The following is a 14,556-nucleotide window of genomic DNA, read 5'->3' as shown; positions in this document are numbered from 1 at the left end:
CACAAGTGTCAAATCACTGCCTGGAAAAGTGTAAAATAATATGTGGAGAATTTTATAGATATCAAAGGCTTTAAAATGGTAAATTGCACCTAACCAGCAAATTCCTCTAAAGAGGTTGTAAATAGCCCAGGTTTTGACTGAAATTCCACTAAGACGGCAAAGCCAAGACCATTTTCATTTCATGTTGTTTTTCCTGCAAATCCCCCCTGTGTTTTTCAAACCCTCAAGCCACCTTTCCGAAATTCTTTCAGGCTCAGGAGAAAAACCTACAGCCAAGAAAAAGTTGAGGGAGCAAGAGAAAAAATGAGAGTATATATTTTGTACATAGTCAAAAGCAAACATACTCTATGGGTAGTACTAAGAACAGTTGGAGAATATGACTAAAACACATTGCCACTGGAGCCAGGGTCATAACAATCATCATTTCAGGAAATAATCATCATATTTGAAAGGAGTTTGTTTAGATTGGCAGCAGGGTGAAGAAAAAAAAAACGTAGTGCAACCTGTCAAGTATTACACCCAGCGGAAACCTCAACCCGTCTGCTGCCTCAGAGGCCGAACAAACACACAGGAGGTTCAGTTCCCTGGCCGAACCAAAATAATGGTTTATATTGGTTATATTTCAAATTACAAAATAGATTGATCTAAACATGCTGTTTAAAAGTTTGGGGCCTTTTTGTTTTTGTAAATAAATTAATACTTTTATTCAGCAAGGATGCTATAAATTTATTACAACCTGTCAGTTGACTTTACATCGTTACAAAAAAAAAAAAAATATTTCATATAAATGCTGTTCTTTATATATTTCTATTCATCAGAGAATCCTTAAAAAATGTATTATGGTACGGTTTGTATCCACTAAAATATGAAATGAACAAAAGTAAATTATCTGAATATAGACAGTACAATTAGGAACTAAGCCCACTAATTAAGAACTACTTATTCCGCTATAACAGAGAATCACCAAAATGCACATGAAGAGTTGGGAAGGGATGGGAAAATTACTAAAATGCAACAAAAACCACAGAGCAAAGAAAACAGTCTCCAATTTCAGATGGTCATCAGCTTTAGTTTCATATGGTCCACTCACATTGATAAATGCATGCAAACAACAACAACAACAACAACAACAAACAACAACAACAAAAACATTTTAGTGGGAACAACAACAGTATTAGCAGCTCTGCATGTCTTAAAGGGATAATTCAAAATGAAAAATAACCCCAAAATGAAAATTTGCTGTTAATTTACTAACCCTCAATCCATCCAAGATGTAGGTGACTTTTTTCTTCAGTAGAACAGTAAAGAAGATTTGTAGCTGAAACTGTGGTCCTCTGCGATTCATATAGCCTAATGGAAGTCAAAGGGTACCGTCACTTTGAGAAGGGCAAAATAAAAAAATAAAAAAATGCAGACAAAACTAAATTAATACCCTCAGCTCTATCACGAGCGCGAGCTTCCTGTCACATAATGACGTATTTACGGTAGCAAAATCACGTGAGCTGACGCTGTGTTTGTTTACAACAGAGAGGGAACACACCTATGCTGTATTGTTCATCAAACTGGTACTTACTTATGCTTATCCTGGATGCCGCAACGATATAAAAAATTTAAGATCACGTTCATCACGATCTCAGTCGGGAATATTTACTTTTCAGATTCTTAACGTTTGCTGCTGTGAACGCACACCATTTGCCGAGGCTGTGGACTAGAAATAATGTTGTAAATAATGTTCAGTTTCTTTCATAGACCGATCGTTTCGTTTCTTAAGACCTCAATGTATCGTCAGGAGCCGCGGGTATTAATTTTGTTTTGTCTGCATACGTTTTTTCAATCTCAAAGTGATGGCACCCATTGACTTCCATTATATAAATCACCGAGGATCAAGGTTTCAGCTAAAAATCTTCTTTACTGTTCTACTTAAGTCACCTACATTTCGGATGGCCTGAGGAGTGAGTAAATTAACAGCAAACTTCCATTCTTTTGGTGAACAATCCCTTTAAGATATCATTGTGTGTAATGTGACTGTAAGAACTCTTATGAGATACAGAGATGAGCAGATAAACTATTGTAAACAGGATGATCCCACACATATATAAGCTCATAAGGATATTGAGTACTTACTACTTCCTCTATAACTCCATCCTTCGCCTGTCTTAAGAGCCCATGACCTTCCTCAAATTCTCATACAGTAACTGAAGTTCAAACACACTTCAGATGGTTTAAAGTCTGTTGTTCTCTGGCTCTCAGTGGAGGTTGTAAGGTTAAGAGAAAGGGTTTCAACTATACTTTACTCTTTGACCTGTAACCTCATCAAGTTGAGTGGTAAAACAGTCATGCACATTACAACTAACCAGCACTCCCAGGAGACTTCACACTGTGTCATCCTCTCCCACTATTTTGCTTCCCTTAGTAGTACTTGTCCTGTGATACAGGCTCAAAACGTATTTCCTCTCTATTTGCCAACAATCTATCTGTTTCCTGCCCTCCCCACCAAAGTGCTGTAGTTCTTCACCTTTCCCATGTCTTTTTCCATCCATTTTCTCACACTACCTTCCAGTTTATTATGGAAGTTAGTCTTATATTGAAATTTTCAAGGCAGGTAAGCAATTTTATATATATAAATAAATACATTGTTATACTGTTTGAAACTCTCACATGCAGATAGCAATCAATAATAGAAGTGGTCTAAATATTAAATCATGTACATACATCTTCTATGGAAGTCCCAGGAGCAAAAAATGTTCACCCGATCATTGCATTCGGTCCAAATTCAGTGATACAATTTCCTACCTGGCTGTCAGTATATGTATTTTCATACCATTCACGCAGACATCACACATCAACAGCATGTTCCGTAAGGCTATGCAGAGTTGTAGACAGACAGTCACTGAGCACCACAAACAAACAGCAGCAGCCTTTTATGCTGCGTTCACACCGAACGCGTCTGGGGCGTCTGAGGCGTCTGATTTACATGTTAAGTCAATGTAAACGCGCGTCTAGGTGTCCTGCGGCGCGAATCAAGCGTCTAGCGCGGCGCGAATCGGCCGTTGACGCGCGAATAGCGCGGCGCGAATTGAGCGTTCACGCGGCTGACGCGCGAATTGAGCGTCTGACGCCCAAACGCCCGAGTTGAAAAATCTGAACTTTGGCGTAAATTCGCGGCGCGTTAACCAATCAGGGACTCTGCTTTGGTAGTAACGTGTTTATGATGTGATCAGTGGTGGAGACCAGAACAAAGATGTCGCTGTGTGTGTGGCCACCCTGAGCTCTATGATGTCTCATTATATTTTTATCGAGACAGGAATAAAAAGGACCTTGCCTGGAAGAGAATAAGCGAAGAAATCGGACAATCTGGTTAACGTTAGATGTAAAACTTTTTGCATGATTTTAGCCGTTGATACTAGCCCACCTTCTAGCTAGCAAAAGTCGGCCGGCATAACCGAGTTAAATTGCCGCTACAGGTTTCCAACTGACGAGATTATGTGTTTATTCAGAGGATCTGTGCAGAAAGAGATGAAAGCCCCTCCCATGACGCGAATTCGCGTCTGAACACACTTTGTTTAGACGCGCGAATTGAGCGAATTTTACGCGCGTCTGAAGCGTCTGACTTAAAAATGTTCAAGCGTCCAACTAGACGCGTCTGGCGCGAATTTGACGCCCCAGACGCGTTCGGTGTGAACGCAGCATTACAGTTCCTCCTGAACCAAAACAACGAGCTTATGCTGCGTTCACGCCATGTCACAACTGTAATTACGAGATGGCAACCCGTGACGTTCAACCCAGGGCTCTTCACGTCCTTAGGCTCGTATTTATGCGTATCTTTGTCATCACTATCAACGCCGAAATGAATCTGCAGCAGTCAGGTGGTACAAGTAAGAGCTCTTTAAGTCGTTTATGTTCATTATTATGTGCTTTGACACATGACGAGGTAATTTACTGCCTTCTCTTGCCCTTCGTTCATGTGTTTTGAAGAAGGCGTGGCTTTGAAGAGCACTCTGAAGGGAGGGTGGGATCTCATGCTCAAAGCTAACTTGCTATTGCTAACATCTCCAAAATTGCCTACCCTACCTTTAAGGTCTCGTTGTGAGAAATCAAGACAGATTTTGAGATATAAAGTCACAATTCACAGATCAAGAGAAATAAGACTAAGATGTAAAGAAAATATTAGAAATAAAGAAGCCCAAGAAGAAACAAACAGTAACGGTCTGATTGAAATTGCTTTGTTTTAATATCTTATAAAATATTATGTACACTAGTTGACAGTGAATGTTTATTCTTTCTGTACCTCTCACAACACCATGATACAGATGTTACATGATGTTTGCCTTTACATAAAGTTTGTTGTACATTAGACCGTTGTATTGGTTTTGCAACGCAGAGAAGATGGAGTCTGTGTGTGATCTAAAAATCACAACTGTTTCATGCAAGCTGTTTAGTGTTCAGAGGTTCTGCTCCACTTCTGTGGAAACTGTAATGATTGCGGTTATCAGATCAACACAACAACCATTAAGCTCCATTTTTCTACGAGTCAAAGACCGCAGTGGACCTCTTCTTCCAACGTTATATCATGTTGAGATCTACAAAGCTTCTCTTTCATGTGAAATACTTTAGTGGAACGAAAATTGGGCTTAGTTTTTTAACATTTCTTACAGACTTACAGATTATGACTGTAGAAGTATATAAATATTTCACATTTGTTCCAATCTTTGGGCACGTTGGTCATTCCCATTTGCTCTTCAGAAGACTTGTCTCTTATTCTTGTTGGTGAGAGATTTATTGACCACATCACCTACTAGGGTTTGTACTTCCCTTCTTTGCAACAGTTTCACCACCTTTAATCTTCAGAGAGTCTAACAGGTTCTTTATCCTTGAACTAGCTGGTTCCAGTTTTCTCTTCCTGCGACTTTTCACCCCTGTTCCTGAGGTGACTGAAGGAAGGAGAAGCGCAGCGAACCCCCACGGCAAAACCGACTCAGCTGATTGACTAGAACTTCGGTTAAGAATTTCCCTCTTCTGAAGAAGCCAAGCACTTTCTTGACAAAGTTTCACGAAACGTTCTAGCTGTGTTGCGTTAACGTTCTTGCTAACGTTTAGAGTGGTTTCGAATGGATTCTGGATGTACAAAGCTGTTGTTTCTGGTTTGGTCTGCTCCTTTCCCTGGTGAAAGGGATATAAAGCAGGATATTTAACACAGACAGTATTGACACATCAACTGCATCAGCATTTTCATTCAAATTGTTATGCTGACAATATAATTTGCTACAAAAAAGGTATAAAATTAGAAAAACAAAATTTCACTAATGGTCATAGACTTCTGGACCCCACTGTATATAGTGTCCACTGCAGTACCAGACACTTTCTTTGAATTGACTATATATACACTGCCCTCTGGTGGCCGTTTGTGGAAGGTCTGCTAAGACGTCAGCAGTGTCCTCTGGGAGTGTGCGCATGCATGCATGTGTCATCGGTGGATGACTCACCTTCCTAATATTGATCGATGCCTTGTTGAAGGGAAAATTGCCATAAAACTCGAAGAATTCCTGCAACAGTTTCTCTGCAAGAAAAAATTAAATCAACAGAAAAATAAACGGCATTAATATTTTAATGTCATTAACGATCAGTAAACATTGAATGCATTACAGAAATGCATAACAGAAATGAGCCATCTGTCCAAAGGTGAAAAGGTAAAACCTTCCATCAAGTTTGTGTAAATTATGAAAACAATCTATGCACTCACCTAATGTGTCTGTGTTCTTCTGCAGTGTAATCTTGCTAAGGTCACTGACAATAGTGCAGTCATTACCCTCAATGACACACTTATCTGATGGTCCTGGAAAGTGCACACACACACAAAACATAAATATTATGTGATGGACCTTCCATATAGAAATGGACTGTGTATCACTATTGTGGCATCAGTGTTCTTGACCCTGGAAGACAAGAAACAATAATTGTGTGTAGACAGTCGACTCAGGACAGCCATATAACATGATGTATGCTGACTTTACTGGGGTCACAGACAGTGAGCTCTGGTCATAAAAGCTTTGGTCTTTCAGCTACCATAACAACATCAGTATAATGAAGTGTCAGTAAAATGTAGTTTTTTATGTAATAGTATATTATAGCAAATAGCAATAATAATATTAGAGTTCTAGTTGTTTCAATTTTTCAATTCAATTTTTCAATGTTTCAATTCATTTTCACACTCAGGTTTCACTGAATCTGAGCATAGTTGAGTCAAACTCATGTGCCACAGGGCTGATCATCTCAACCAGAGTCAATTTCAGTCATAACTCAATTTTGACCAAATGTGTAGTTCTGTATTTCACCTCTACATGGCAGTATAGTACAATAGAGAACTGCAGAGAAGCATTTCTGTAAAAGTACAGTTGTGTATACCTGCAAGATCCTTCAGTTGGTCCAGTGTGGGCAGTATGGGAGGATTCCTCTGCTGTAGAAAGAACACTACCATGACCGTTAAAGTGAAGTTGGTGATCCACGCTCCTGGAATACTGCTTGTGATGTTATGAACCCGAGCCCAGCACCGAACACTGAACACCAGATGCCGAACACGAGGGTCCAGCTTCCCATAGAGAAACAGCAGTTCTGAACTCTTCATCGCCACCCTGCACACATGAGGGCATTATGTCAGGGCGATTTAAAATGATGGCACATCTACATACTAAAAAATACAAAAGAACAAAATAGGAAGTCCTATCCTAAGGTTATCATTTCAATCTCTGTTGCTGTGTTGATGTTTTTTCACCTGTGGGGAATCAAGCTAAAAAGAGCTTATAGTTTTCTCTGCATATTATTTTCAAAAAAAGAAAAAAGATGATTTGAATCAACCAATAGTGAGAGTTTGTGCAGGACTACACTGTGTTCCAAATTATTAAAAAATTTAAAGTCACCAAAAAATCAAAACTGACAATTCTAATTTTTTTTGCATCATTTATTATTAATGATTTATCCATGCACGATTATTATTATTTTTTAAATTCATGAACCCTCGTAATCTAAATAACTCCCCCTCCCTCTTGCAACGACATCTCTTCTCTTCTCTGATGACACCTTTACCGGTGCGATGGCGGGACAACCTGTCACTCACATGAGATCACAGCATTAGCAAACCATAACAATCCAATCAATTCCGAATATATATAATCAAGTCCCTTGGCTCCCACTAGCATTGTAGTCAAGACCACCTAAACCGAGACCAAGACCAGTGTGCGTCGAGACCAAGACAAGACCAAGACTTTGGGCGGTTGAGACTAGCACTCCTCAAATTCATCTGAAAGACCCACATTTACTGCCTGAGAAATGTCTTATTTTTAATCAATAATTACAATTAGAATAATAAGATGCAGAGGTGGAACAGAAGTCACATCTGAATTGGTACAATTACAATTGCATAAATAATGTTGAGATTAATGTTTTAAAAATACAATTTTGTTTACTGAACATTTGTAAAAAATCAATATCACGTTTACAATTGTGCTCATATTTGTGAAAACAGCCCTCTTGATATTGCTTAATTTTATCATATGTAATAATATAAATATAAAAGATCTTATACAAATACTTTTTAGCAATAATATCTTGAATTTTGTGGGCATTTGTATTAATTTTGGTGACATTTTTGACACAGTCCCTTGTTGATTTCTGACCCGGCACAACAGTAACAAAATAAATGAAATTAGAAATAAGTTATTGATTGCATCTGAAGCAGGAAGTTTTACATCCAATCAAATTAATGATGTTAACAAAGAAATCAGACAATGCTATGGCAATTTAGCAATATCCCCACAGTTGTGGTCTTGACCAGTCTTGAAATAAAATCCCGAGTCCTTTTAGTCTGAGACCGAGACCAAATGTGGCCGAGACCAAAACAAGACCCAAGACCTTCAAAAAAAATGGACTTAAAGGGATAGTTCACACACAAGCCAGCCTAGGTGTATGACTATCTTCTTTCAGATGAACACAATCCGAGATTAAAAATATCCTTAGTCCTCCAAGGTTTATAATGGTTGTGAATGGTAACCTACATTCTGAAGACAGAAAAAATGCATCCATCCATAAAAAATGACTCCATACGACTCCTGAGGGTTAATAGAGGCCTTTTGATGCGAAGGGATGCGTTTTTGTAAAAAAAAAAAAAAAAAAAAAAAAAATCCATATTTAAAACTTTATATATTCAAACTAGCAGCTTCCGGCGAAAAAACGCACACAGAATGCGCAAGTTGACTTGCGAGACCTTTAAAGACCTTTATTAACCCTCCTGAGTCGTATGGATTCATTTTTTTATGGATGGATGGATTTTTTCTGTCTTCAGAATTTGGCCTACCATTCACAACCATTATAAACCTTGAAGGACTAAGGATATTTTTAAATATATCTCGGATTGTGTTCGTCTGAAAGAAGATAGTCATATCCACCTAGGATGGCTTGAGGGTGAGTAAATCATTGGATAATTTTCATTTTTGGGTGAACTATCCCTTTAAGACCGGTCTCGAGTACTACAACGCTAGCTCCCAACATACATTTTTCTTATTCAAGAAGCTGTTTCACTTGTTTATACGTCACAACAGGAAAGAAAAGACTATCGCAAGTTAGGGTAACCAAAAATGACAAAAATGTGAAAATCATTATTTTGCAGTTCTATCTGGTGTCTCTAGGGGTGCAAACAGCAGCTTTTAATGAAATAAATATTTAACAAAAATAAACAAATAACAATAAATGCATTTTATGTTCACCAGTCACTCTGTACACAATAGATTGCTCTTTGTCCTGTGTTCATATCAACATAAATCATCCAAAAACAACTGCATTCTGTGTGTCTAATTATGCACATATTAGTGTTGTCAAAAGTACCGGTACCGGTACCAAGTCGGTACTGAAATTTTGAAAATGTGACGATACCAGCATTTCTGTAGTACCGGTAGTACCGAGAATCCGGGTATATTCGGTACCCACTGATAGGGCTGTGCCAGTATTTACTTGAATATGACACGAGTGAAGCACAAAGCGTTGTTTACAGAAGAAATAATAGGTTAGCAATTAAATGTGACATCGCAGCCATGGAAACATTTTGGTTAATGCCGAATGAGAGAGGTACGTGAGTCCATACATTTAAGCTTCGTATTCTGTTTTCCGAATCGCGATCTGGTCACCTGATTAGCAGAGAATTTAACAATATTCCATTAGTTATTCCACTGAACATGTAATCTGTTTCTTTTCCCAAATCTTCACTCACGCAGGGGATTATAACGTTTCTTTCGTTCGCATTTAGCCTATTATAGGCTATTCGCATTATTTACTGTGGTAAAGTAGAAAAACACCGTAGGACAGAAACCTTTTTGCTTGCACGTCAGTTTCTATTTAACAGAGTTTGTGCTTGTTATTAGACTTTATAAGGCGCGTCAAGTTTATTTGTATAGCGCGTTTCACACACCAGTGATTTTTACTTTCGTTTTCTCTGGCAGCGCTAAATCAAACATAGCCTGAATGTCTTGCCCCTGCGGAGGATAAAACTCGCTCTTCAGACCTTTTACAACAAGTGTCAGTTGTTTGTAACATCAGGAGATAACGAAGATATTATTAAAGAGAAATGGTCTCATTCCTGCTCGTGTCCCACATCCCTCTCAAAGCGCAAAGCGGCTATATCAAAGTAATAACGGGACTTTGGCTATATATGACGCGTCTTTGTGTGGAAATAAAAAACGAATGCTTTTTGAAATAATATTTAACTTTCTTATTATTTAGGTTACAATTATTTACCGATATTTATTTCATAGTTTTACAGGCTGTAGTGTGTTGTTTCTCTGACGGAATAGCTAAAATAAACACGCACGTCTGTTACCCCTGTTGAAAAAACGAGCATATGCTGGTAAAGTAGGTTTTGAAGCTGGTATGCTGGTTTGAGCAGGTTTATGCTGGTCCAGGACCAGTTTAGGACTAGTATGGACCAGCAGGACCAGTTTAGGACCAGCATTTGACCAGCATACAGCTTCAAAACCTTACCAGCATATGCTGGTTTTTTCAACAGTACACAATGGATGTTTGAGCATTTAATTATTATTTTTTTTATTTTTATATATATTTCAAATTTATTTAATTGAGGTAGCCTATATATATATATATATATATATATATATATATATATACACACAAACATACACACACTCCAAATCATATTTAATGTTTTAAAATAGGCTATATAAAATAGTAAAATAGTTCCAATAGATTTTACTGTGGTACCGAAATTGGTACCGAGAACCGTAAAATTTTCATGGTATCGGTACCGACTACTGGAATTTTGGTACCGTGACAACACTAGCACATATGGGTGTACAATATAGGCTATACATCTGGGAATACCCCTCTCTAACCCACAGGGGACACAGTACAACAAAAAGAGCTGAGCAGGTTTCTGTGCATTACTGGTATGTCACCTTCTAAACAGGAAGCATCAGGGTGGTGACATTTGTTTTGGGGAAGTGTGAAAAGGAGAGAGAAAATAAACTGACAGCCCTAATGCCAACATTATACTAAGCAGACTTCACATCAAATATATAGAATTACCTGTTGTTGGCAGTGAGATCACACTGAAAGCCAGAGGGTTGGTGAGAAAAGCGGACAAGAGGACATCGAGCTTGGAGAATGTTCTGGACTCCCACACATCCAGGGCCGAACTGGTCTACACATTTCCCAATGACTGAGAGGATACTCTGGGTCACAGCCCGCTCTGAGGCCCCTCTCTTCACCTGGTACTCCAGAGACAGTCCTGAGCCCTGTTTAAAATATGACGGCATAATAAATGAACTAAAATAAAAAAAATTCTAAACTTACTTTTTGTTACATGGAAAAAAAAAAAAAAACATGAACAATTAAGGCAAAAATAAAACATTTTTGGGTATTTTATACCCAATTCTGCCAGCATTTACTCATCCCTATGTAATTTCAAAACTGTATTACTTCCTTTTGCAGAATACAAAAGAAATTTTGAGAAAAATCTCCATGTTTTTTGTCCATAGAGTAGAAATCAAAAGGTAAACTAACTGTTGGTAAACTAATTATAAAATCTAATATAACACTATTTGGTAAATATACATCTGCGACATTTAATATTTGGGCTTTCATCACTATATTTGTCTTTCTACAGAAAAAAAAATATTAAAATCAAAAATTTGAGCCGGGGAAGTTTCCAAAATTTGGTAAATTTGACACGGAATGACCCTTTTGTGTTCCACGGTAGAAAGAAAATCATACAGGTTTGGAATGACACGAGGGTGACTAAATGATAGCAGGATTTTAAACTCTAGATGACCTTTTCATTTTCAATTCAATCTACATAACCTAAGCCCACATCACTGACCTTTTTCTGGCTTGTTGCATAGATGCCATCGAGGTCCAGAATCATGTCGACATCACAGCCCAGTTTGCCGAAGCTGTTGACAGTGGAGCCGAAAGGCCTGATGATGCATTCTGGGAAATATGCTCCAGCTATATCTCCAAGCAGAGAACAAACGAGGAAGCGCAGACTGATGTTCTCTTCTGTGAGCTGTAAGGCCTCTGTCAGACATTGCAGTTGCTCATCTACCTGTGGAAGAAATGAAGAGTAGATGCTTGTTTGTCGTCAGATCTGAACCACCAACAAGCAGACATAACACTCAGACAATTTAAATGAAAACATCTGCATCTCCCATTCCAATTTTCATCCTCTTTCATGAGCCTAATCATATGTCTTGGTTAACAAAAAAAAAACATATTGCCCAATGAAGACTTACACTGTCCTTTTCTGAGAGCAGTTGGGTGATGTCACCAATGGATGGAGGGGATTGCTCTTGGAAATTTGGCACGGGTTGGTTGTTCGACTGACTGCCTGGCCATTTCAATGACAGGAGACGAGATTTGAAAGGCACCGCAGCTTCATGTTCAACAGCTGGTATATTAGTGTTCTCCTTCAATGAGGCGATGCTCTCTTTACTGGAGAATTCAACTACTGCATATGCTCCCTACAGTCACAGATAAACACAATTCAGTCAAATTTCTGATCTTTGTCATCAAACATCACATGAGTGTCTAGAACTAGATATTACATTAAAGGATTAGTTCACTTTCAAATTAAAATTTACTGATAATTTACTCACCCCCATGTCATCCAAGATGTTCATGTCTTTCTTTCTTCAGTCGAAAAGAAATTAAGGTTTTTGATGAAAACATTCCAGGATTTGTCTCCATATAGTGGACTTCAATGGAGCCCAAACGGTTGAAGGTCAAAATTACAGTTTCATTGCAGCTTCAAAATGTTATACACGATCTCAGACGAGAAATAAGGGTCTTATCTAGAGAAACCATCGCTCATTTTCTAAAAAAAAAATTCAAAATTTTATACGTTTTAACCATAAATGCTCATCTTGAACTGGCTCTCTTCTTCTTTATTTGAATTCCAGCAGTGTAGTAGTGATGTCCGGTTCGCAAACGAATCGTTCTTTTTAACCGGTTTAAGATTGGAAACATTTATTTATTTCATAAATAATCCATGGACAGTTTATTTAATTTCTAAACAAGGTGATATAAAGATAAAAAATGACGTAATCAAACTACAGCGAGAGCAAACAAGCTCCTTTTGAATCGCTCTCCCGTTTCTCGAATCTCAATCTCGTTCTCGAGTAGAATCGGTTGCAATGGTTTTCGGATCATCAGTACACAACCGAGAACCGCTTCTTTCGGACGTGTCCGATTTGAGAACCGGTGAGCTGATGATACTGCGCATGCATGATTCAGCGTGCAATCTAAAGCTACAGAACAGTAACATCACAGCACCGGCTAACTAGGACAACTGATGCTATGAGAGGACTCGAATGAGGGGCCAATCTGGCGAAACGTAAGTTTATTTAATTACAAATAAATCGTAATGTAAGAGGATCATGGTTTCTGCTCTGATGAAGACTAATTTATTCACTTTATAACTGTAAAACTTTGTTTGCATATATGTATATGTCATGTGTTTGGATGCTTTAGATGCAAAACTAAATTGTAAGAAACGCTTCAGATTATAATGTTTTAGTTGACTGATGTTATGATTACTGACTTTATATATTTGAATGTGTTACGTTTTTTCATCCCGGCCCGCGATAGACGACGTCATCGCGGATGACGTAAAACCGGTTCACCGTTTTTTTTCAACCGGTTTATTGAATCGAACTGTCCGAAAGAACCGGTTCGCGGAAAAGAACCGAACTTCCCATCACTACAGTGTAGTCACTGCTAAGTGTATTACTGCCCTCCACAGGTCAAAGTTAGAACTAAATTGTCATATACAATATGTCTAGTGCAAGTATATAACAATTAGTTCAAACTTTAACCTGTGGAGGGCAGTAATACACTTAGCAGTGTCTACACTGCCATAATTCAAATAGAGAAGAAGCAGCGAGCTAGTTCAAGATGAGCATTTATTGTTAAAACTTATATTATTTATTTTAAGAAAATGAGTGATGGTTTCTCTAGATAAGACCCTTATCTCTCGTCTGGGATCGTGTAGAATGTTTTGAAGCTGCACTGAAACTGTAATTTTGACCTTCAACCGTTTGGGCTCCAATGAAGTCCACTATATGGAGAAAAATCCTGGAATGTTTTCATCAAAAACCTTAATTTCTTTTCAGCCGAAGAAAGAAAGACATGAAGCATCTTGGATAACATGGGGGTGAGTAAATTATCAGGAAAATTTAATTTGAAAGTGAACTAATCCTTTAATTGATGTAGTTTTGCACACGTACGTAGCTACTGTAGAAGAAATGCTTGTTGATTGTCCCGTGTTTAGACAGGTAATCTAAAAACTTCTTTTCGTTGAACCTGGGAGGACAGCTGATCAAGACCGATCTTTCAGCTTGTTCTCTTCTCTCCTCTTGGATTGCTTGAAATGTTTTATCCTCCTTGGCTTTCGTGACTAAAACGAAAGTGAGCACGAAGCTTTGAATTAATATGGTGTGATAATGCACATGTCATTTCTATCGCGCTTTTCACCACTGCTGTTTATTTATAACATAAATTGATAGATGAAAGCATGAATGTGTTTAAAGCTGTCATTCTCAATATTAATTGTTAAACGTCATGCCTGCAGATTTACAGAGAAACAATGTTACCGGCTCTCGCAGTCTTGTTTCCTGTCTGGGCTTTGATTGCTGATATAGTAGAAGCGAGTCTTCTTTGAATTTGAGGTTCCAATCCAAGATAAAATAACCTACACACGCCAAAGGAGGCCGCCATTGTTGATTTGAGACGAGCGCGTGCGTAGACACTGGCTCTACGGTGGCTATGAATGGACATGCAGTGCTGCGTTGGAAAAAGTTTGGAAAAAACTTGAAATATTCAAGATACGCAATCTGGAGATTGCCAAATTTGTAAATACCTACTTGAAACCGCTCTAACCGCAGCCCAGAAATCCTCAAAATTTGATTCATTCTTGTGACTCAAATGTTTTGATGTTTTATCAAAAGGGATCAAATGTGGGTGTTTTTCTGATACCAGTTCATACGCGCATGATTTTAAGTG

General features: G+C 38.2%; 1 protein-coding gene across 1 annotated transcript; it reads right to left on the bottom strand.

Annotated features, from left to right (window-relative positions):
• Positions 1-4,207: 4,207 nt before the first annotated feature.
• Positions 4,208-14,480, bottom strand: LOC125255241 (mitochondrial poly(A) polymerase). Its single transcript, XM_048170293.1, has 9 exons — positions 14,148-14,480; positions 13,782-13,951; positions 11,790-12,017; positions 11,378-11,602; positions 10,585-10,793; positions 6,403-6,629; positions 5,741-5,833; positions 5,484-5,557; positions 4,208-5,160 (listed from the first exon to the last, which is right to left on the bottom strand). Exons 1-9 carry the CDS (start codon positions 14,329-14,331, stop codon positions 4,789-4,791), a joined length of 1,782 nt encoding a protein of 593 aa, XP_048026250.1. The 5' UTR covers positions 14,332-14,480; the 3' UTR covers positions 4,208-4,788.
• Positions 14,481-14,556: the final 76 nt, after the last annotated feature.

Source organism: Megalobrama amblycephala, linkage group LG20, assembly GCF_018812025.1.
Source record: "Megalobrama amblycephala isolate DHTTF-2021 linkage group LG20, ASM1881202v1, whole genome shotgun sequence".
Classification (NCBI taxonomy): Eukaryota; Metazoa; Chordata; class Actinopteri; order Cypriniformes; family Xenocyprididae; genus Megalobrama; species Megalobrama amblycephala.
The sequence above is the reverse complement of the archived record's forward strand: the minus strand, read 5'-3'. Positions and strand labels throughout refer to the sequence as shown.